Source organism: Leptodactylus fuscus, chromosome 9, assembly GCF_031893055.1.
Source record: "Leptodactylus fuscus isolate aLepFus1 chromosome 9, aLepFus1.hap2, whole genome shotgun sequence".
NCBI lineage: Eukaryota > Metazoa > Chordata > Amphibia > Anura > Leptodactylidae > Leptodactylus > Leptodactylus fuscus.
The window spans coordinates 34,812,760-34,837,734 of record NC_134273.1 but is presented as its reverse complement, the minus strand read 5'-3'; the positions used below and the strand labels follow the sequence as shown (position 1 = coordinate 34,837,734).

At 39.3% G+C, this 24,975-nt stretch overlaps 1 protein-coding gene across 15 annotated transcripts in view; it reads right to left on the bottom strand.

Moving 5' to 3' along the window:
* IQSEC1 (IQ motif and Sec7 domain ArfGEF 1) overlaps positions 1–24,975 on the bottom strand; it is a 468,208-nt gene that overhangs the window by 13,087 nt on the left and 430,146 nt on the right. For 9 of the 15 annotated variants that reach the window (XM_075286934.1, XM_075286922.1, XM_075286925.1 and 6 more), the window contains 8 exons: positions 20,876–20,998; positions 18,849–19,015; positions 17,413–17,552; positions 14,426–14,455; positions 12,081–12,206; positions 10,565–10,664; positions 6,754–6,927; positions 4,968–5,144 (listed from right to left, as the gene is read on the bottom strand). In XM_075286934.1, the coding sequence (XP_075143035.1) occupies positions 4,968–5,144; positions 6,754–6,927; positions 10,565–10,664; positions 12,081–12,206; positions 14,426–14,455; positions 17,413–17,552; positions 18,849–19,015; positions 20,876–20,998 (1,037 nt within the window). Of the gene's footprint in view, positions 1–4,736; positions 4,774–4,967; positions 5,145–6,753; positions 6,928–10,564; positions 10,665–12,080; positions 12,207–14,425; positions 14,456–17,412; positions 17,553–18,848; positions 19,016–20,875; positions 20,999–24,975 lie in introns of all 15 variants that reach the window. The other 6 variants (XM_075286924.1, XM_075286926.1, XM_075286930.1 and 3 more) reach the window with 2 other exon arrangements.

The following is a 24,975-nucleotide window of genomic DNA, read 5'->3' as shown; positions in this document are numbered from 1 at the left end:
GCAGTTACTTCTCACAAAAGTTCCCCCTCATTGCCATAAACTTATGTAATCCCAATACCAGGACCAGTCTTCATGAATGTATATGCGGGTTTCTGTGAGGGTGGAATAGGGACCTGGTCGCAGCTGCAGCCCCTTCAGCTATGCCACTGCTCATGATGCTCTTTTAATATACAGTGCAGTGTTTTATAGGTACTGAGGATACTTTGATGCAATTTGCTTAATCAGGGGGCAATCTGCATATCAAATACTCATAGAAAGGCTTTTTAGGTATACAACGGTATACTTTAGACATTGGATCAACACTATAGCAAAGCATCCTTTTTCTGTCACTGGACATAGATCAATATATATGTACTGAAAATACCTTGTGGGATGTAATAAGTCTATGCCCTTGCCTCAACATCACAATTGTAGCAAACAAGTAGTATCCCTCCATATCAATAACAGCTTTCTTATATCTCACTTTTAGAATGTGTACATATTATTACAACGGTTGTCCATGATCCTTAAAAATACCCCAGAAGCAGAACTTCGATTTAAGTGGTAGTGATATGAAATGACGCACCCAGGTTAGGAAAGGGGTGCAAGCTGCTCTTCCTTCATACAACAGGACTACAGTTTCATATATAATTCACTTTCTGGTCTAATGCTAACAATGTACCTTGTGAAGTCTGCAACCCAGTAGCAGTCCATCTTCTACATGTTGCTGTTAGCCCACAAATCTCTAGCTACAATGTGGTGGGAAGTTTATTAGAAATGCCTACTGGAATAGTCGAGGTCTAATCTGATGCTCTTGGTCCCATTTACATATTAAAAAAAACCCAATATCTCAGAAATAGAGGCAGCGGATCATAAGAGGAAAACTACCCTGACCTATCTATCTGCATGGCTGAACACTGGGTTCTGGTGACAGACTTCCTTTACAACAGTATAGTTTTACCTGCTTTATGGTTGTATTATCGGCTAATCATTAGACTTTCTAGATATAATATTAAATTCTTTTCTTCTGGCTCCAAATCCATAAAAATGTATACGTCATATCTACTAAGCAGCAAAGCCATTTAACATTCAGTGAATTCTCTGACAAGATACGAGTATATTCCAAAGACAGCAAGAACTCCAAGCGCTGGTTTTTTGCATTATCACGAACACCAGATTTGGTTTGCCGCTATATCGCATAACCCTCAGTCTGGCTATTCAAGTCCTATGGTGTCTTCTATGTGGACCAAAGTGAGTCTCTCTGTGCCTATGATACACTTATAGGTCTTTCTTTCTTTTTTTTTTTTTTTTTTTTTTTTTTTTTTTTTTTTTTTATAAATGTAGAGTGTGAGCCCCACATAGAGCTCACAATGTACATTTTTCTCCTATCGGTATGTCTTTGGAATATAGGATGGAAATGCATGCAAACGGGGGGAACATACAAACTTCTTGCAGATGGTTTTTTTGCCCTTGGCGGGATTTGAGCACCAGGACTCCAGTGCTGCAAGGCTGCAGTGCTAACCACTGAGCCACTGTGTGGCCCCCTACGCTTATAGGTCTTATAGCCTTACGGGCTTGCACAGAGAGACTCACTTTGGTCCACACAGCAGACACTATAACTTGGGCAGCCAGACCTGTGTATATGATATAATGGTGGACTAGCTTCTGGAAATTTTACTGACTGCAATACACTATTCCTAATATGTAGTTTTTGTGGGTTTTTTTTTTTTTTTTTTTTTTTTTTTTTTAGACCGCTTTATAAATACAATAAACTCATAAAATTGGCCATGGCAAATCATCAGACCAATGCCTTTAGCTACCCTTAAAAATACCATCCTATAATACTATCCTATGTATAGATTTTCATAAATGGGAACCTTAGTGTTTCATTAGATTCCTGTGCATTGAAAACTGGGAGACTGAAGAGACAAAGGTCTAATAGTATGCAGGTTTACAAATTTCCTGAAACATGCACCAATGGAGGACATCGCACCATCTAACTGTATCCACCTTTTGTGAGCCAAGCATCTATTGTACATTATATTAGTATGTAAGACACAAGGTATAACCTCTTGTTAGTCTTTTGGTAGATGTTACTTCATGCTCCACACTACAAACAGGAGACACACGTTCAGTTATTTCAGGCCATGTGTAAAGAAAAGCTCAGTCCAATCTATTGCTTTATGACCGTCCACATTATATGCATGCACCGCACTACAGTAGCCAAAACTAGATTGGCTAATATATGAGTATTGTTATATGTTCATCTATTACAAATGGTAGTGAGAAATAATGGACATATCCCATTAGACTGATTGATCATTATGAATATCAAAAGTGCTCGGAGAAAAGATCTAACATCTAACAATTCCTGCTAGTAGTTGTCACTGTGGACCCTCTCGTTCTGCAGCCTCGAAACCCAACTTCATTAAAAACTTTGTGGTCTCCAGACAAATAAATACATTAATTCTGAATTATTTAAATTCAGCTTAATTCTATTACGATGCTGCAGAATTTCTTTAACAAAATATTAATAGAGTACTCTTTAGTTAGGACTTGTCCAGGAAATGGGTGCCCTCGACATACCATAGAAGTGAATGGAGCAGTGGCCGTACATGTGCACCTCTGTTCCTTTCACACTTGGCCCCTGTTCCCATGATTGCTGGGGGCTCCAGAAGTCGGACCCCCCAGCAGCAGATATTTATCCCCTCTTTTGTGGATAAGTAATACCGTACATGTCTACACTGGGAGAACCCCTTTAAACATAAGAAGCAGAATTGCCATTGCTAATATTACCATTATATTAAGGAACTGCTACTTAGACTATCAAATGTCTGCAATTTAGCTACACACAGAGGTACAATTCACATGAGATGGAAGATGTTTATGTGAATGTCGTCTGGAGGAGGAACTGTTATAAGTTGTAACTAGTATATGTTGTCACCTCTCCTGACACGTCTGTTAAATAACCCTGGGTTTATTCTGTTGCTTTTCCTAGAATTTTCTGAATACATTGACAACTATATGTTATGATTGTGCTCATCAATGTAACTGGTAACACCCAACTGTCGATTTATTCATATACTTCTAGGAAGAACAACAGAGTAAATACATTTTGCGAAAGGTCAACAGGATCCTATGGAAAGTGGATTGCAATTTTGTATGTTTTGTTTAGTACATTACTTTGCAAGGGCTTTTTATGGTAAATTTGGCAATGACTATAACGCAGATAGAAACGCGAGCTACAGATGTGTTCTTCCTTAGTTTCCTCTTGGCTGAGCTAAGTGTGACCAGCTTCCCAAAACAACATGATATTGTGATACTTTGTCATGAGCTGTTTATCCTATTGGTGTCTATGTGTGCCAACCCACTAGTTTTGTTGGGAATTTCAGCCTGTTGTAGATTTTGCTAGCATGTAGTGATAATATATTGACTTGGATTTATAAAGAAATTGGGAGACCTTAACTAAATTTGATCTAAGGTAAGGGTGAACATATCCATACACATAAGGAAGGGATGACTAATGGTTAAATCAGAGATGGAGGAGATTATTGTTTGTACATATAGTCAAACAACAAAAACTCAAAGTATTTTGACTTAATAAATAGTAGGTTTTGGTGTCAATGAGATATATATGGGCATAGAAACACTAGGAACACTAGTTCAACTCAACCAGGTATTGTGTAAGAAGACCTGTTTTGTATTACTTTCTGAAGAGATCTAGTATATTCTTTATTTTACTTTGAGGGTACTTTGGATTGCAGTATGTCAGGGGAATGGCAGGATAAGATGCAGGTTAAAGGTTATATTGGAATAATTTGGATCATACATGGAGTATAGATGACACGACATAGGATGACATAGTAGAATATTAGTCAATGGAGAGAAAATCTATTATGGAGTTAAAGAAGGACAAAGAAATGGATGACGCTGAATATAGGTAGGCAATGCTATATGAATAGGTAAAGTGATGGTTATTCACATGGATATTATGGATGGGTAACATCGGATGATGCAAAGAAAGAATGAATGATACACAGTAAAATTATTGTGGTTGTAAAGTCACGGCTTGGAAGCTAAATGGGTTTCCCTGCTATTGGAAAGATCACCTCTAATATACCGCACTTTCAATTTCTGCAGATTAACGGCTACATCAAAAACCCTAAATTACTTTAGTATTAGGTACAAAGTACCTTCCAGCTCACAAGGTCAAGGTAAGCCGCGAGGCTTATCATCCACATAAAGTAAGCAGTTATTAAAAAAGGGCTATTCCAGTAAGACAAATAGAAATTTGGGAGTTTTCACATCTATATCTGTGTGCAATGTTATACTTTATCTAGATAGGTTAGATCGTGTTCCTGCATGTGTACCATAAAGCGGTTGCATATTACAGTGCTATCCTGGTAACAGGACTAACCCAGCGGATTATTCAGGAGAACCACATGAACAGAATACTAATGCTGATAAAAGACAGTGACCCGGTTTTCATCAGTCTTGTGTTAACAGACCCTGAGGATAAGTAGCTCAATGTCAGTCTGCTGCATTAAAGACGGTTGGAGACAGTAATGCTATAAGACAGAAAAAAAGACAGGCCACTATCTAGTACAGCATCGGAAGGCAAGAGTAAATTTAGACGGGCTTCACTCCATTTCATTCATCTAATGTAATGCACGGGTACACGGAAGCACAGGATACACATGAAGCGATCATTACATGAACCTGGGTCTGTCTGCTTCTAAATCTACAAATCCACTTACGATTTCCACTGTCTTCACTTCAAGTATACATAGTAATCTATAATAGTTCATTTTCATAACAAGTAGGCAAAAAAAAAAAAAGAAAAAAAAAAAGGAAAACAGCAAATAAACTGAATAAATATTCATATAAGGGTTACGGCTGGATACAGCACAAATTATGGTATATTTATTGTGAATATACATATTTGTGTATATTAAGCTCATAACCAGGTATACTCGAATCATTCTTACCTGCTTCTGAAAGATCACGAAGGGAGCTGCTGAGGGCGCTGCGTTTCAGTCCCTCGCCTGTGGCGTAGCTGTCATCTAGACATGTCCTGTTCAATGTGCCGTTACCAGACTCTTTCTTCAGACTGGAGCATTGAGACATACTAGGACGCACCACTCCCTTCTGCTTCTCTAGCTCCGCTGAAGCAAACAGAATGAGTATATGGGAAAAATGAGCTGCATTATCAACTCACAGAAGTCCAATACAGAACAACCAGAAGTATTTTTATCCCTGACTTGCATGGATAGGCATTTAATATCTAACTAGTGAACACAATCCAATGTGGCATGTCACATATGGTAATTTCACTGTTTTCCACCCATGGATCCTTAGGATACTAGGACCTGGTTGAAACTAAAAACTCTGCACCCTAATGCATAAGTTCTTTTGTGGTAGAGATTGGTTATGATCCTCAAAACTAGGGATCTCATTGTGCTTCCAATACTTAAGTAGCTTTCTAGGGGGAAAGGAAACATTCCAGGCAGGAAGATGGTAATCACAAAACTATGTAGAATTTGTGGTCTTCTAAATAAATTCCCAGTAAGCCGAGTATTTAATAGTAACAAGCCTTATAATTTAAAACTTAGTTTCATCTAAGGGGAATGGTGCCTTTAGGGTGTTGCTTCCAGTTAGAATTGCCATAATATGTAATGCACGTATGCACTAAATGAATAGTGCCAGGTGCAGAGTATCCTTCCTCAGACAAAGGAAACTTATATGACGCTATGTATAGACAGGGATCTTTGCATAAAAATATCTGGAATTTATTATACATTGAACAGTATTTACCTAAAAGTCTCTTCAAAATATTTTTTTGGTTCATAACATATATGCAAGCAGGTTTATGTGGTATATTTATCTGTAGAAGAGTCCTCTTTGCCTACAAGATGGGATTTCATTTAGGTTATTTGGCTCTTCATGCTTCAGGCAATATTGTAAGCTACGTAGATGTGATATACTACTTAGCGGAAATCCAGCTAGTAGAAGAGGGGCCACTATAATGTTATATACTCCTGCCTTCTCATTTGCGGCTGGAGTTACTGTATATAGTGGGCAAAAGTTTGCACGATTACATAACCTAATCTAAAAGGCACTATCCTAGGGAGAGCATCAACTTGATTAAATATCTGTTGTTGTTTTTTTCTATTTAATCCCTGGTTAAACATTCATGGTTTCATCATTTTTATTGTTAGTCTTTTACAAGCTGACTTCTTGTGCAGTGTGGCCTATATGTGGCCCTTGGGTCGTCTGCATGTGACTTCCTAGTAGATGATTGTACATTAATAGCCCCAGAAATGTCATGACAATACAGAATCATATTACTGAGAGCGACTATGATATAAGAATGATCTTTCAGGTCCTCCGTTGGTCTCTGCTTCCTGGTCCTTGTCAACACACAGGTTGATAGCCCTGTCTCTGGTTGGTCATTGTTGTGGGTACTGACTGAGCAGTGAATTCTATATATCAAGAGGGCTCAGGAAACAGAGACTGACAAGGGACCAAGTAAGCAAAGGAGAGGTAGCAGGGGGATCAGTCAGGTGAGTATTACTGAACGTCAATTCAATATCTATATAATTCAGACTGTGTAGATATTTAGCCAATGTGGAAGAAGCAATAAAAATCTAAAATACTACCTTTCTGGGGATGGTAAACATTTTTCTTCATTACTAAAACTGAATTGGAGTATGATCCTTATTTCAGTTAGCTATATTGTAACAAGTAAATGCATATTGTATATATTGTATATACCTTTGTACTTACACTCTATTCTGTATTTTTCCATTTCTTGAACTTCTGCAATGGACTCTCTCAAGTCGTCTGTGAACTTCTTGCGATCTTGAGGATTTGGTGCATTGAAGTTTATGAGTACTTTAATATCTGCTCCTGGAATTGCTGATGTGAGTCGGATGCCATTTGGGTAGTCTAAAAGGAACAAAAAGGAACAGTCAATGAATGAATTCAGAAACAGAGTATGCAGTGAAGCTTGGTACTATGTCCGTATTGTAATATCTGTAAGCGGCACAACCATCAAAGGAGAAAACTATGAATAACATCTCTACCTATTTTTTACAAGGCTTAAAACTATAAATATGATATTTTATGATTATTAGTGTCTATAAAAGCATAGAAACACTAAGATATTTTGGTACGGCTTTAAATGTATTTTTATCTGTCCAAAGGTAATGCTTATTCTCTTTAATCTGAACTTTCTAGTTAAGATCAGACAATATACAGACATGTCCTTCTTACCTTTCCTCTTGGCTGGATATGTCACAAGATAACTAGCTTTTCAATATAACATGGTTTTGTGATATACTGAGAAAGGAAGTCTCTCCTATCATTGCATTTCAGCCTGTCAAGAATTTTGCTAGCATGTCACAATATTGTATTGAATTGGTTTTGTGAGAGTATGGAGTGCTTAAAGTGTAAGGAAACTTTTATTTATTTTTTTCATAAATCCATAAAACTGCAATATAATTTGTCTTTAAATATTTCTCCTATTTTTACTTCTTGTCTGATTCATTCTCTGTGCAAAAGCAGTCTCAGTTTGAAATGGGACTCTATGGAGGTGCGGGGGGAAAGAGTAGAAGGAGAAGGACAAACATATGAGGTTCGCTTCATCAGTTTTTTCAAGAGAAGGCTGGATAGTAATTCCTGACAACTGTGTTGTAAAAAAGAACTGTCTATATATAATGATGATGTCTCTCTGTGACAAGCTTTCCCTCCCCCTCCCCTCTCCATCGAGTTCTATTGTACAGATTTGATCAGTGACCAAAAGAGGCAAATAATTGAAGAAGCTGGCACTTTTCTTACATAAAGTACATTATGAAGCTTGTTATCTTCATCTAAATTATGGATTTATTAGACAAATAAACATCCTACTTGTGATATTATTGGCACTTTAAATACCCTTTGGCCTAATATCTTTATGAATGGAGTCATAAGAGGGCTCCATATTCTATACAACGTCTGTTTCCATTCCCGATTATAGCCAATAGTTCCTGAAGATCCAAAGACAGAAGCAATGAATCTGCCTTGTGTAGTTCATGGAGTTTCTGGCAAGCCGGCAGCTAATGGCATCTGTTTTTATTTTTAGGAATACGAGGTAACAGTCTTCCTTCTAGCATAAGAAATGTTATTTCTGTACATGTTAGTCTTACTTTATAGCATGATATTAATTCCTGGCTGATGAATCATATATTATCTGATGCCCATAAATCTGTCATATAGGCCCAAAGGGGTAGCAGATGTCGTATAATGATGGCTTACGGTATCATTTATAACTTCAGGATCCCAAAAGAGAGATCTGTCGAAGACGAGAACAATATTTAATATTCTCCTGAGTAAACTGTCAGCTAGATATAATTCTCTATACGAGATGCCAGGGACTGTGTATTGCGCTAAATAAACCTGAGTTATTTCTGTATCAGCACAAGGTCACAGATAATGTACAATAGGCGTCCTATTACTTTATAGGTTATCAGCAAATACAGGAATATATATGGGAATCTAAATAAATATTGCGAAGACAATGATTAATGTCACGATGATATAATAAAAGGGAGGCATAGTATGGAAGGCTGCTGGACGAAACAATAACATCACCATGTACAGAGCCGCCTGCCACCACGCTTTAGCATTTGCAGTCTAATGGACTCCACAAATACCGTGCACTGCAGTGACCTGCCGAAGCTCTTGTGAATAATGCTGTTTAAGAGTTGTGTAAATTGACATTTACAGAACAATTTACAGCTTTCACACTTGTCTTTTACAGAATTCATCTCATTTTCTGTCACCCGTGCTTTAAAAGCCAGATCTGAAATGGTTGCCTGGCAACCACATGGCTATATACTAAGGGCAGGCACACAATGGCGAGATCTGACCAAATATACAGTATATATATATATATATATATACACAGTATAGGGGGTGATTCAAAAAGAGTGGTGCAAAATTATGGTCTCGCTATTCATAACCGAGACAATATAAGAAATTTATTAACATGAAAAGACACACGATCTATCCAAGACTTATCCATACATTACATAGGGTCCAAGTGATCTCCATAGGTGACATGACAGGTACTAGGCAGTACATAGTCTAGCTCCGTGCAGACTCGTGACAGCATCTCCTCACATGTGGACTCCACTGCATCAACTCAGGTCATGCCGATTCTGTGGTTGGGGGCAGATACACTGAATCTTTGATGGAGCCCCACTGGGGTTAAAGGGCGCTAGGTCTGGTAATCATGGAGGTCAGCACTCCATTGGTAAATTTTTGTTTCTAGTGCAGCCTACCCAACATTCTTAGTTTCATTCAGGTATCGGTGAACATCCAAAAGAAAATGTGGAGGCGCACCATCCTGATAGCGGAAGATCTGCCAAACAGTCTATCTGTGGCGTAAGCTATTCCTTAAAAATATCCAGGTAGGAGTGGCCAGTGGCAAAAAAGAAGCGACCCTAGACTTTGCGCCCACTCATTGTTACAGACCATGTTTATTTTGCTCAATGAATTCACACGATTTTCCTGAGCCCCAAATTCTAACATTGTGGCGATTGATCTCCCCCCCACACACACACTGAAGCAGCCTCATCGCTGAACACCAGTCTACCAGCAAATTTGTCCTCTTCCATTTCAGTTTATTGTCTGTCTTCAGCTCCTAATAAGGTAATCTATATGCTTTACAATGCAGACATTTAGGTAGGGTACTCCATACTGTGGTAGCTCCATACTAGTCAGACTGGTCGAATTGCTTGTATATGGCTCCGATCATGTTCACAGTCTCTTCCGGAGTCTTTGGGTGGCCCGGACTATTCCCATGGCATAAACACCCAGTGGTTTTGCATTACTTCACCCAATGTAAAATCCAGTTCTATGTAGAGCACATTTACCAAATTTATTGTGAAAGTTTTGCTGTATTGTCACATCAGATCCTGTTCTTGCAAATTCCAACACACAAAGAGCTTCTTCTTGCTTCAAAGTCACCATTTTATGTCAACCTGTGATTGGTTGCTATGGGCTGTGATTGGTTGCGATGGCCATTAAGCCACTATGGCCATTAACATTAAGCCACTGATGTTACATTAACTACGGGCCATTACTTTTGCAAAATCCATTTTCAATCACTCTGTATCTACACACATATATAAATAAAAGTTATTTGGCATATTATCTTTATCTGTGCCAGTCTTGATCTCTAAAAGGCAGAGGACATGCCAGATTCATGACAAAGCCTACGCCAGCTCATGAATCAGATGCACTCTATGCCAGGCCCTACTCCTCTGTATAAACCTACAAAAGCTCATAGCTGGCGTACGTTTCTGTCAACATTTACGCCACTAAAGTGCCATAAATGTTAGTGAATTTGGTGCCAGTAGGCTCTGCCCACTTTTAGGCACAGTGTAATTCTTCTCCATGGGCTGTAACTAGAATGGTGTCTCAGCTCCATTCAAGTGAGAGGGGCTAAGCCACAACACCAGCCAAAACCTATGCACAAGAGTGACTCTGACATTGCCCTAAATCAAGATGCCGCTATTTACAGCCAACATGTAAAACTTACATTGATTTTCAAACAGCATAACTTGCATTCCATAGAGGGAGAATGACTGCCGGAAGCTGTAGGTTACAGAATTTTTCTTCTTTTGGAAGATTTTTGTTACCTGGAATAAAGTTAATAGTTGAACATTTAGTGGTTGCAAAAAGTAGACCAGTAAAATGTGCTAAATAATGTTATTTAACCTTTATTTGATGATATGGCCATATATACAATGATCATAAAAATCTACCTGACCCCAGGAAACCTATGATCAGTATGGTGACACTTGCTGGAGAGCCCTGACCCTTTCTAGGGTGTCCCCGGTGTATCTATACATGTGACTGCGCCTGGTACTACTCAGCTTAACTTCATTCACTCAAATGTCTAGATGCTGCGGTGTCTGGAAATATATCGAACAGGCCATGTCTCTCCAGCAAACGTTGCATATCCTTCATTCTCCTGTTCACTGGAGTTTCCATGGGTCACACCACCACTTACAGTTTATTTGAAACATAGACTATCTAGAAGAAATAATCCCTCATTACAAAGATCTATATTTTACTTTGTGTTCAGCTCTTCTTAAAACTATGTCTTCTCTGAAACACTGAAATGTCCGATTGGTGTCTCCCCTGTGGCTTGGTTTGAGGTTGACAGGTATATCTTTATCTGTGTATAGGGACATATCTGTCAGTCAATCTGAGTGAGTTAGAAGAAGTCAGATGGGAGCTGCCAAGAAGACACTTCTCCCGGGGTTTGGCATGTTTTTAAAGGTATGGAGGAAATTTACCAAGACTGGAGTTTCCTTATACCAGTCTTATTCCCCTGTGTGCTGGAATGGAGATGCGCCTAATAAAGAGGCAGACCTTTATTAAATGATGTGCATCTTCTACCCTCTGTGCACCACATAGATTGACCTATATTTTACCCCAGATTTTGGCATCAATGATCTATATCTGCTGGGTTACACAAGACTACACCACTCCAGCACAGCCATGCTCTGACATGGCCACTATCGGCCACTAGTGGCCCCAAATCATCAGTGTGCAAAAAATTGCAACTGCTTAGATCTTTTGCTATATTCCCCTCCCAATGTTTTTCTCTGAATTTTCTCTTTAACTTCCAGCATTTCTATGAAAGGTTTGAGAAGTAAACGACTTGTAAGAAACCTAAACATGGTTTTACTCCGAGTCTCCCGCTTCTCCTATTTATCTGCAGTTTTACAACGCTGCAGTGCTAATGCCGGCAGCACGAGCCTTTCATAAGTGTATAGATTAAGGAGAAGACTCATCTCTTTGATCTCCAAATCTATTTTTGGGAAAGGATGAAAGGACCAAATTTATAGCGATAAAACCTTTAACAGTTTTGGAATGCTTCAAGCTGTACAAATAACATGTCACCACTTCTATCCATCCTAAAACAGGAGCAAGCATATCTCCTCCTGAGCCCTACTGGCAATCTCTATTAATAATGAAGCATCCTGACTAAATGATGGCTGAATCTGTCATTTCCTCTCATAGACTTCGCTTAACTCCATACGTACCACTAACAGATCATTAAACAGGAAGATTTCTCTCTGATGTAAACCGAGTTTTTGGGGTTTGTTTGGATCGGGGACTTCAAACAGACGGCAATAGCAGACCAGCCTTCGATGTGGTAAGGAAAGGACCTGTGGGCATAGAAGCAAAAATTTTACATGATGTTGTCAGAATGCAAGACTTAGGTGCATGTGTAAGGCGTATATGTGCATATTAATCAGAAAGTGCATAATAACATGGGACTCTTAAAGAGCACCACTGACTGCCACCACTGTTAATATTAAGGTATGTTCACATTTGCACTGTTTTGGTCCATTCTTCTCTTCCGCTGTAGAAATACAAGAGTGGACTAAACATTAAAATGGATCTGTCTAATGCCATACAGAAACAGATCCTGAGGGACCTTACTAACTGTGATAGCGTTCGACGAAAAAGTTGTACTTGCAGAATTTTTGTCCACAATTTTAGATGGACTCTTCAACAGAAGCTCCAAACAGAGTCTCTGACACAAATGTGAACATAGTCTTAGCCTGCTACCCTGTGTGGGAAGGGGGCTTTGAATATCAAGTTCTCAGACTTTTAGCATTATGTAATTTGGAATTAAGTTACTTTACTAATCCCTATATCTGGGCAACCAAAGAGAAACCATGGTCCTCCATGATCTAGCGTCAACCATCACAGAATGTCCTGATGTGGAGATCCATCTATCCTTCGTTTCAACCTGACAAAGGAACTTCATATTTACATCAAACTTTGAATGCAATACAATTTATGGCCATAAGAAAACTGTTGTCTCCAATTTCAGGACTAGAAGAATAAATTGTATTGCATTTTACCCATCCAGGACATATAATAGGCCTACATCTAAGCAAGTTCAGATATTTCCCAACTACATATGGAACACTATTACTGAACCTACATAAACACATTGAAGTTTGACAGACACGAGGCAAAGGTATAGTCACTGCTAACATATTGTGTATGCAAAAACAAACACAAAAACATCCAAAAATCCAGAACTTTACAGCAAAAACAGTAAAAGCTCAAATATGCCATCAATATCTATTTGGTGGGGATGAAGTGCTTGAAAGAAATGTGCTATTTTGTCTTCAGATAGCGGTCTTTTCTGGAAGTCATTTTGCTCTAGTGGTCACTAGATGTCAGAGCGGGGTAGATGTCATAACCTCTCCAATCGGACAATTTGGACATCACTTTCTGTGCTGAGATGACTGCAGTACCAGGACCTAGACACTAAGACACCCTAGAGCTGTCAAAGTGATTGGCACCGCTGATTTTGGTGGGACTGAACGACAATCTTATGTGTTTGGGGGCCTTCTCATACTCTTCTGCTCCTTTCCCATAATAGATCAACATACACCTGAAAATCACCTTACATAATAACTATGATAAGTTTTTTAACTTGGCATGCATACTGTTTACTAAAATTATCCGAGGAAAAGCCATATACGCACATCTCAATCTATGCAGCTCTTTACATGGATGAACCATACATAGGCTATGTACATCAATATAAGTTGTGTACCCATAAAAATACTTTCATGGGCAACACTGGTTGGTGGAGATTTGGCATTGAAACCCTGGCTGATGCAAAGAACAAGCCGACCCTTTCCATAATTCTAATTTATTTCAAAAGAAACCAACAGCTAGAACCCAGCAGTTAATAGTTTATTATACTGTATTACATTGACTGTATTACTAAAGTGGGCGTTGCCATTCCCCTTGTCAAAGGGGTGTGTCTCTACACAGTCTAATACTGTCGGCTCTGATTGGATAGTGACCTAGAATGGAGAGAAACACCCGCAACTAGCAACTGACCATTGTCAATTTGTTAATAAATATCTAGAAGGAATAACAGAGCAATGGGTCAATGTACAGGTCTAAGAAGATATAAAAAAACATAAATAAACATATATATATATATATATATATATATATATATATATATATATATATATATAGTGCATGCCTTTAACCACTACCCTTGATTCAAAAAGTCTTCTATGGCACAAAAATAAACAAAAAAAAGCAGTACTCAAATTTTGTATTTTTGTAGGAATAAAAAATGACTAATTTGAGTCCTCCTGTTTTTTTTTCATTTATTCTAGGAAAAGATGCTCCAGAGTTGCTATTTTATGAGGTATATACACATATAACCTAAAATACACACATCAGGAGAGATGACAAGTCCAATATTTGTGGAAAACACATTTAAGTCCTGAAGCATGCTTTTACATTTAGCATGTTTCTTATGAGAAGTCAGGAACAAATTTCGACATTAGACAGGTTTAATAAAACTTAGCTAAGAAATGTTAACAAAACGAATACATACACAGCCCAGTCCATGGTGTAGGGATCCGATCTACAGTAAAAAGACACACACAAAGTCATTAGCAATAAAAAAAAATAAAAAAAAAAGGAAACAAAAACATGAGAAACAAAGGAAATGAACACAACTGGGCTGTGAAAACCTCCATGACGGTTTATGAAGAATTGGACAAAAAACACTTTACACATTTTTATCTCAAAACTTTTAAGACTACACGTAAAAAATAACCGGTTTCAATATTCTGCAGGTCACTTTACAAGGTAAAAGTTTCATCATAGGAGCTGATGAGTCCTTCGGGGAAGGCATTGGTATCACTCCGAGTAGCAAGGCCATGGGATGATCCTTCCAGGGATCTTATAAAATAACCAACATACTTGGCTTTGGGATATTAATACTGCAAACTTATGGGGAGTCATTTTGACAGAGAGGGCTGAGGGCTCAGCAGCAACACTGACATTTTGGACGGCACTAAAATGCAGGAAGCAATAAAACAAACTATCCTTTCATTATCATAGGTAGAGATAATGATGCTGTCATTTATTATACAAATCATAAAATGTGGTTAAAATAAAACACTGGAGGAACAAAGTCTATCCTTGTATCACCGAAACTGAATGATTTTCCGGGTAACAGGGGTGTTGCTGGGATTTAGGCTTTGGTCCGCTTACTGGCATCTACAGACTTGTAATAGAGCCATTGATAATAAAAACACAATCACAATAAAAGGGGTATATCAGATCCGACACAACACATAATATGACTATTACAAGAAACCAGATACATCATAGCCAAGGACTTGCTAACAAACAGCTGAAGCACAGATACTACAGATTTTGGAGTGTTCCCGCTAACAAAATTGATAAATGTTGAATCTCCTTTAGGAGACAGTGATTGGTGGGTGTCTCGGGGGTTCCTTGCATTCTAGGATTTATCACAGACCCTTTGAAAGTGAATTTTAATGTTACGTAACGCTCCTCCTCACTGCACAACTAAGTTCTGCATTCTAGTGATCAGTAGCGGTAGACATTCCCTTTAATCAGGGGTCACCCCTTTCGTTAGGAATACATTTAGCAATTAATGTCACTGGTGATCAGAATTACATAGTGAATATGTCATTTTACTCACTGCAAATTATTAAAACATTGACTTACCTCATTCCCTGAATATTGTGCGTAGTAATTATTATTATTGGTTTTATTATCTTCCTCTACATTGTGGGTAAGTTATATAAAGTTGCTTAATCATCCAGAGTCAGAGTTATCCAAATATAAAGGCCCGCAACTGAGATCAACCTTAAATCACAGCTCTTATGACCCTATAGACAGCTCATTCTTTGTTCCCTATGGTCAGATTTCAGACTGTAGACTATAGCTTGCTGCTGACATTCCCTATTTTTATACTTCACTTACTCCTCATGAGAACTATCCTTTAAATATGTTAATGACTAGGAGCCTTAAGAAGGACCTTTCACCGCCACTACAAACTGCAACTTTTTGCACCAATAAGCGCTGCTCCACTCATTCTGATGAACTTGAGATTTTTTCTCTATTCCTCACCAGCCTGAGCAATCGGTGCATTTATTTTCAAAATCCACTATGACAGCTAGGTTCTCTACTGTCAGGTGGGCGGTCCTGGTTTGGAGTAAATACAGGGACTGTCCACCAGACAGTAAAGAGCCTAAGTAGCATATTGGGTGATGAAATGTACAGCACTGATTGCTCAGGAATGGTGGGGACGAAAGAAAAATTTCAACTACACTGTAATCAGTGATGCAGCATCGATTGGAAAATACAAAGAGTTAGGGTTCGTGGAGGTGGTGAAAGTTCCTCTTTAATAATCAGCTAATTTTTTAGGTTTTTTCTGTCTGCATTTCAGCAACCATAACTTTCCATTTTTCGCTAACACGGCTGAATGAAACATTGTTTTATATAGAAGAAATGGTACTTTTTATATTGTATATTTTTGTGTATTTTTTTGTGTGGAGTAAATATATTAACAAGTTACTTGTGCCATTCCTTATTTTTGTTTATTTTTTTCTACTGTTCATGTTTAATACTAAATAACCTGGTAAGGGATTACTATTTAGAAATTTTATTTTCTACATATAAGGCCCTGTTCAGATCTGCGTTCGAGTTTCCGTTCAGGGAGTCCGCTTGAGGACCCCCTGTATGGAAACCTAATACGCATTAAAAAGAGGTTACCTTCAGGAAACCCGCGGACCCCAAAGACTATAATGGGGTCCGTGTGGTTTCCGCACAAAACATACAGAGAGAAAAGTGATGCTTGCAGGACTTTTCTCTCTGGATGTTTTGTGTGGAAACCACACGGACCCCATTATAGTCTATGGGTCCGCAGTTTTCCCATGTAATCGCTTTTTAATGCGTATAAGTTTCCATTCGGGGGGTCCCCAAGCGGACTCCCTAAACGGAAACCTGAATGCAGATGTGAACAGTGCCTAACATATTAACAAACTCCTGCATGCTGATGCATTATACTGTTAGAGTGTGATCTAATAATTGGTTTACTGAATAGACAGCCCAGGGTCCTTTGTAAGTTCCCAGGGCTGAATGCCAAGGGGTTCTCTAGGCGCCATATGTGTTACTGGGAACATTTTCTACCTCATTGAAGAAAGGAACCCTCTTTGACCATGCTGTGGTCTGTGACCATCATTGGCTTATACAGACAGGATCAAAGGGTCCTTTAATTTTATCCAGTTAGGAGGCTGCTCCAAAAAACTATCGCTTTAGACTAAATCTAGAACCACCTACTGTCAAAACATTGTGGGCCATCAAACTGTAGTCTAAGCAATAGCCTAACATTTTACATGAAGTATCTGCAATTCAAAGATGTTCATTAATATAAAAGATATGTGTCAAATAAACAAAGGGTGTTACAATAGCATATAAAGGATTATTGGTCAACCTAAAATGTAGCATTATTTTGTATCGTATCATAATGTCTGCCAATGTAAATAGTTCTCAATAACTTACCGGCTTCTTGCCTACAATAAGTTTTTCGACCTTCTGAACTTGAGATACGTGATCTTCATTAGTCTTGAGTTCACGCTTACGGATGCGCTCATAAATGCCTATGAGCATCTCTCGGGGGATGTCCTCACCATCGTCCACACCTGCAGAGAGTGACAGTTCTCATTACTAAAGGACAAGGCATTACAGCTTGTTACTGCGGATGTCTCTGCAAGGTCAATTCCAAGGACAATGATCATACATATCGTTGTTTTCAGGGATGGGCAAGCAGGTCCTGAATTGACAATTAGCCCAGGCACCAAAGCGTTCCTCTGGATAGTTGGATATTCGTCATGCATTAATTATCAGCCATTCCCGTCTTCAATGTTTAATTACCCAGAAGTATATAAAAACCACATTACGCACGGAAGGGGTTTCTTTATCATTACAAAGGTGATCCATCTACCTAGGGAGTCTCGGAGAGAAACTTCAGAAGATCACTCGATGAATTAAATCGTGTTCTTAAAATTTTCAGTACTAGATATGTCGTCGACTTTCATGCTTTAGTTTGTAAGCAGTTGGGTTCACAACAGATTTCACTCATTTGTGGTCATCTATCCTTATATCTATCTATGTAGCAAACCATAATTTGACATGTTTAAAAGATTGTACCTATATATTCCTTCTAAACTTCCCTTGAATGGCCTAGGCCCAGAGAGGGGCAAGTCTTTATAGTTTAGGGTCCCATCTAAAGAGGTCGCCTTGTCACTAGTAATTTGATCAAAATGTGTGCTAAGAACCTAATTGTCATACATTTATAAATGCTGTAGGGATAGTGCTGTTGGAACTTTTAGCGTTTGCATATCTATCTATCTATCTATCTATCTATCTATCTATCTATCTATCTCTCATCTTGAATGTAATTGTATCTATACATCACTGTAATGATTTATGTTTCTATCCATAGTCTGTCTATTTAGCCATCTATTTACAGTACATTTGCTTCATCTTCTATCTATCTAATATACATCCATCCAATCTTGTATCTTTATATATCTATCTATATCAAGGAAAATGGCAGCACGCCAGCAGTTTCGGTGAAGAAAAACGCTCTACTTCACGTTTCAGCTTCTAGTCTGAAGCCTTCCTTCACCAGAACTCTTAAAGCCTTTTATCCCAATATATATTTTTTGTACTGTGGTTTATGCCTGGAGGTCTTGCACCCATGATTTGGACTGTTTCTATCCATCTATCTACAGTACATCAGTCTCCTAGTGTGTCTGCCTGTCTGTCTATCTTATTCTATCTATTCTAAATGTATCTACTGTATGTATAGTACATCTATCTCATATTTATCTCTGTTTGCTGATTATTTCTATCTTATTGTATCCATCAGTTATATCTATTTATCAGTTATGTAAGGAAAGTAGAATATAGTAATGGAAATTAAAAATTGTTACCTCTTAAATTCTTCACAAAATCTTCCAGTTTCATCTTTCGCTCTGGCTTGACATTGGGGCTATACATGTCAGTGTTAAGGAGGATGATTGCAAATGCCAAAATGAAGATAGTGTCTGGATTCCGGAACTGCCGCACCACACCGGGGTTACAGATGCAATACCTCTGGCTGTAATACAAGATCATAACATCATGTAAATACCAATACATTTCTTAAAAGTCGATGGATTAGATGATTTTGAGCTGTTTACAAAAATACATTCTATAAATGCCCACTGGACTCCTAAGCACAGAAATAACACATATTTAGATACATGAAACATGTTTCCCATTGAACTTCTCCCTATTATCTCCAGGATCCAAAGGTATAAGAAAATGGCTATTTCACAATTCATTAAAATTATATTTAGTGATTCTCCAAGCTGTGCAGAAGTGTGGGTGCAGATTGTATACCTGTTGGGTATAAAGACTCCATTCTTTTGTTATTTCATTGGAATGCTGTTAAAAGAATAAACATTTTTTTCTGAGTCATTTCACACCACTGAAACTCTTATAACTATGTCACTGTGTATGGCCTATTGTGTCTCACATTCAAGATGACGGATGTCCTCACTCAATCCTCATCCCCAGCTTCTGATCTTCACCATTACCCTGCTGGTCCAGTCCACAACTCTGCTCCTTTGAGTGGTTAAGACAGCCATCTTCCTTGGATTGCAGTATGTCACGTGTACGGGCCTTGCCTGATGATCGAGCTTCATTTTTGTCCTGGCTCACATTGCTGCCACTGTTCCTGAATTAATTCCTAATTGTTCCTGATCTCAGCTCTCACCTGCCTTGTCCTTTGTATTGCCTTTCAGGTACCAGTAGTCCTACTCCTAGTTCCAAACTTTGACTAAGTTCCTGACTACATTACTATTGTGTAATCATTACTGCAGCCAATCCATGACTATTCTGGGAACTGCAATCTAGGGATCTTAAGTCAGCAAAGTCCATACCTCCTTGGGAAGTTGAGGGTGAAAACCAGGAAATTCCTTCAACTCTGCACCCTGGTCTAGCCTATGCCAAATGGATTGTATCTTACAATGTGATATGGGATCGGAACAGTTATTATATTATGAAGCCAGTCCTTGGAAGCTTTGGACCTTGTGGAACGTAGATCCTAGCTGAGGTTGGCCTTCAGTTAGAACCTTCAAAGGCACAACTTTAGTAGATAAATATCCTAGTGAACTAGCCCCACTTCTGTGCTACAAAATTATTACTTGAGTGCCTGATTTCCACCTAAATTTCAAGGAGTCTGGTGGTCCTCTCTCCACCATACATGTCACAGTCTTATTTTTTTTTTTTCTCTATTATCTTTGACCTACATAGGAAATAAGAAGATGTCTATTACAGCACTAGGAAAGTGCAAATGCAGATGGTGAGCACTGTGTGACGGGAGTTCCATATGAATGGTTGTAACATCAGCAGCTGTTGGCGGGTTAGTTGGGAGGGGATCATATGGTTGTGGAGCATCTGCAAAAACAAGCATTGCAAGTTGTCCAACTGCAGTCAAGGAACCACAGATTGCCCCGTCTTGCTGTGATGATTTCACATATGTCCTTATCAGTGGTTTGTGGCGTCACCGTGTGTGTTAAATGCACTACACAAACTATTCTCCGCCAATTGTTTACAGGATCCGCCTGCAGTTCAGCGATCTTCTTCATGCGAGAGCAGAGATCAGCCCATGAAATGTATTCATCATCCCTGACCTTCAGATTCAGGCACTTTATTTCCAGGGACAGCTCATCCCTCCCCAGTGTTTTCACACATGCTGTTTAAATTCCAAGCGACCGAGCCATGACCATCTGACTCTGCTTAAGTCAAACTGCAAGAGCTTAGTGAAGCTTAAACCTTTAACTAACTGTGTGCAGCGCAGAATACTCTGCATTCCTGGTGGGTTATTCCCACCTGCCAACCTTCTGTAGCGGCTCTAAAAATGTCTTACTTCTATGCATATACTGTAATGTGCGGCACAATGGAAAATACATACCTAAATGCTTCAATGAGTCGCTCCACTTTCTGGGCTTCTCCCTGGACCCGTATATGAGCTTGGAACTTCCTGAGAGCTTCATCTAACTCCATGGCTGAAAAATCCATCTCATCAACCACACAGCTGGAAGACAGAATCACATTTACTTTGTTTAGCCTCCCAACTGGGAAATAGTACTGATAGAAAATTAGCTACTTGTAAGTATTATTGTATTAAAATATTAGTATCATATGATATTTTGCAATTAAACAGTTACCAGCTTCTTGCACATTGCAGCAGTGTTAGCAGTGAGTTCTTAGGAGTGTCAGACTGGCTCATTAGAGGACCAGAGGATCCCTTGGTGAGCCCAGGCTCTAACACAATAATGTAAAAATACAATAAAATTCAACTTACATACATGCTCATAGAGTCCTAGTGTATAAATAAAAAGCACACTTTTCTGTGCGGCTGAAAATTCCTGATACATACCATCCTGATGGACTACACAAGACCAATAACTATGAGTCCAATGTACTCTTTAGTAGATTAGAGCTGCCAAACAGCACATTATTTTTTGTGCTTCTTAAGGTTAATACTATATGGTATGTGTCTCCATACTATACTGCCAGACTTGCTATTATTAGGGTTGACTGGGACTACTAGGATTTACTAGTACTGATTGGGACCACATTTCCTCACCATTGAAAGGTCCTAAACAGTGAAAACTTTTGTGTCTATTTGGTCCCTGAACATGTCTGGACATACTGTAATTTAAAGAAACTAATACACTGTGTTATGCCTACTGCAGGGCCTGAGAATCCCCGCGTCATGCACCACCTGCTCAGGTCCAGTCCTTGGGTTGTAACTCAGTACATTAGTTTTGTCAGGAGTGTTCCTTGAAGTGCGAAGTAGACGTCCAATGCTTAAAGGGGTTGTCCAACTAAAGGCAAAAATCGATTAGGGCCGGAAAATTGTCAGAATTAAAAAAAAACAAAACCTTAACATAACTCACTTCTGACAGGTATCTCTTCCAGTGCTGGCAGCTTGGTCCCCGTTTCTGGTTAGACAGGAAGTTGTGATATTTTGTTTGTGTTCCTGTCACTACTGTAGCCCAACCTTGTCTTCTGCAGTGCACTTGGATGGACCAATAAACCCATGGCCTGGGTTATGAACAACCAGGACCCGTGCTCCACCACAAGAATATATCCAAAACGTGAATATTATGTACTGACACACGTTTTGGATATATTCCTGTGGTGGAGCGTGGGTCCTTGTTCTTCATAACTCAGGCTGTGGGTTTACTGGTCCATCCAAGTGCATTGTATTACACCCTAGGGTGACCACGGTTCCTGCTGCTTGTTTCTGCCCAGAGAGGAACCCACTGTACAATCGGGTCCATTGTGCTATATGGTGGTTGTGACCGGTCTCACAACATACTAAGGTGAGAGCATCGCTTAACCTAATTATTTGTGTCTTTCTATATCTTATGGTTTTACACTATATACCGCTCGGTGCTGTCTCTTTGATTTATTTGAGCTTGTCTTCTGCAGTAACCTGTATACAAAAGGCATGAGGCCTTGAAAATGTAGGGGAGTGGGCTACCCTCACTGGTATGAAGGGCCAAGTGAGCTATATATATTTTTTTTCTCTGTCAATTTCCAGGCATTGAATATTTTTGCCTGGATTCTGACAACCCCTTTAAAACGATTACCTTTGTAATGGTGGAATTCTGCTATAAAGCTATAATGTTTTCTATAAGTGCCCTGTGTTAGGATGGAGACTAATTACAATTCATGGACCTGCTACCCGACATTAAGCAGTCATCAGTTTCGCTGTGAATTGTTGGTAAAACCTTCAATGAAGAGTTTCTAATCTCCTCGGAGCAGTAATGTAATCTGTAGTGAAACCATTTAACACCGGCTCACCTCTTAATAATATGGCTTATATAAAACTGCTTCAAGCATGGTTAAAGAGGGCCTGTCGCTTTTCCTGACATGTTATGTCTTGAATCCCCTATTAGATATCTTCATCGTTTTGGAGAAGCTCTGACCCTTTCGTCTATAGCCAACACAGTTTAGCCCTTGTCAAAGATCCTCAGATCCTCACGCTTGCCCATTTTTCCTGCTTCCAGCACAACTTCAAGAATTGACTGATTACATGCTGCCAAATTTATCTCATCTCAGGCAATCATAAGATGTTCTGATGATGTTATTCAGTTCACGTGTCAGTGCATCCATAACATATATGCTGAGTTATGGTATCTGCCAATAAACATCTTGAGGCTGAGGCCCCATGTTACGGAAATACAGCTTTTTTTGTTGCAAATTTTGCAGAAAAGCCAAAGCCCAGATTGGCTACAAAAGGAATGGGAAATATCTAGTGTTTATACTCTTACCTTCTGCAATCCAGTCCTTGCTTTTCCTCAAAAAATGAAGCGAAATCTGCAACAAAAACCCTGTACCTCCATAAAATGAGGCCTTAGCTTTAAAGCTATGTCTTATAGGCTAAAACCAGACATTGTGGAAAAATAAGACCTTCCTATGTAGTTTCCATTCCTTCTGTAGTCACAACTGGTTTGGAACCAAAAACTTCAGCAAAATCTGCAATGAAAAAGCTGCTTTTCCACAATATGGGGCTTCAGCCTTAAGTAGGTTCACCATTTTGGACAACTTGACAGACAGGTCTCTTAACAATACAATGATCACAAAATGTCCCCTCTTCTAGAAACGACAGTGATCGACCGTAATCTGTAAGGAAAACTGACAGTACATGTTTACCTACACTGCAGCGCCACCACTGGGGAACTTAAAGGGATCCTATCATTTAAACACATTTTTTTTTCTGGTTGACACGTAGGAATAGCCTTAAGAAAGGCTATTCGTCTCCTACCTTTAGATGTCTTCTCCACGCCGCCGTTCGCTTGAAATCCTGGTTTTCACCGGTATGCAAATGAGTTCTCTGACAGCACTGGGGGTAGGCCCTAGCTTTCAAGCAGCACTGGGGGCATCCCCAATGCTGTGAGAGAACTGTCCAGCACCCCCTCCATCGTCTTCAGGAACAGAGTCTTGGCGAGTCTTCTTCGGGGGGTTGGCTTCAAAATTCTAGGCCTCAGGTATTGGCCACAATATTGTAAGCAGCCATTTTCTTGTGGCCGGCGGGCATGCGCAGTCAGCTTTGCCCTAGGCTCGAGTCCTAGAAGTTTGAAGCCATCCCCCGGAAGAAGACGTGTCAAGACCCCGTTCCTGAAGAAGATGGAGGCGTCGCTGAAGAGTTCTCTCGCACCATTGGGGATGCCCTCAGTGCTGTTGAGCTCTGGGGCCCGCCCCAGTTCTGTGAAGGAACTCATTTGCACACACCGACGAAAACCGAGATTTAAAGCGAACGGTGGCCCGGAGAAGACATCTAAAGGTAGGAGAAGAATAGCCTTTCCTACAGCTATTCCTACATGTCAACCAGAAAAAAAGTGTTTAACTTATAGGATCCCTTTAAGCATTACATAGTTTCCATTCAAATAAATATCTAACACAGGACAAGATAAGTCCTCCTCTCTTTGTACCCAGTCTCTTCTTTGACAAAGAGATGAAGATCCTGAACAGAGGCCCTTTGTTCCCCATTAACTCTAAATTTTTCTTATAGGGTATTAAAAAACGGGTTTTCTAAATTGGACAAACACTTTAACTTTGAGAACTTGCAGTCTCATTGCTCCATACATAAAGTATTGCTACACTCTATCCTGTCTTTTGTCACAGCCACACAAAAGACATAAAACACACATTAAATAACGGAGTTACAGAACTACTAGATGGCTTCAGATGTTATACAGTATTTGTCAGGAAACTATGGACGACAAAGAAGTGATTAACCCAATCTCACAGAACTGGAAGAAATAGCAGGTAAAAGAGAACGCCTGTGTGCTGGAGGTAGAGGCCCAGCAGGACACACGGGTGCACCTTGGGGTTGGATTGGGAAGGGATTGCAGTTTGTATAAATTAGTTCTGTTCCCAAAGTGACGCGGTAATTAGATTGTTCCCGGGTCCCAGTGGTTACTGCAGAATGAGCCTGCAGCAGACTGGTCCCCGCCAAAAAGCCATTTAACACTAATGCCAAGACAAGAGGAGTTG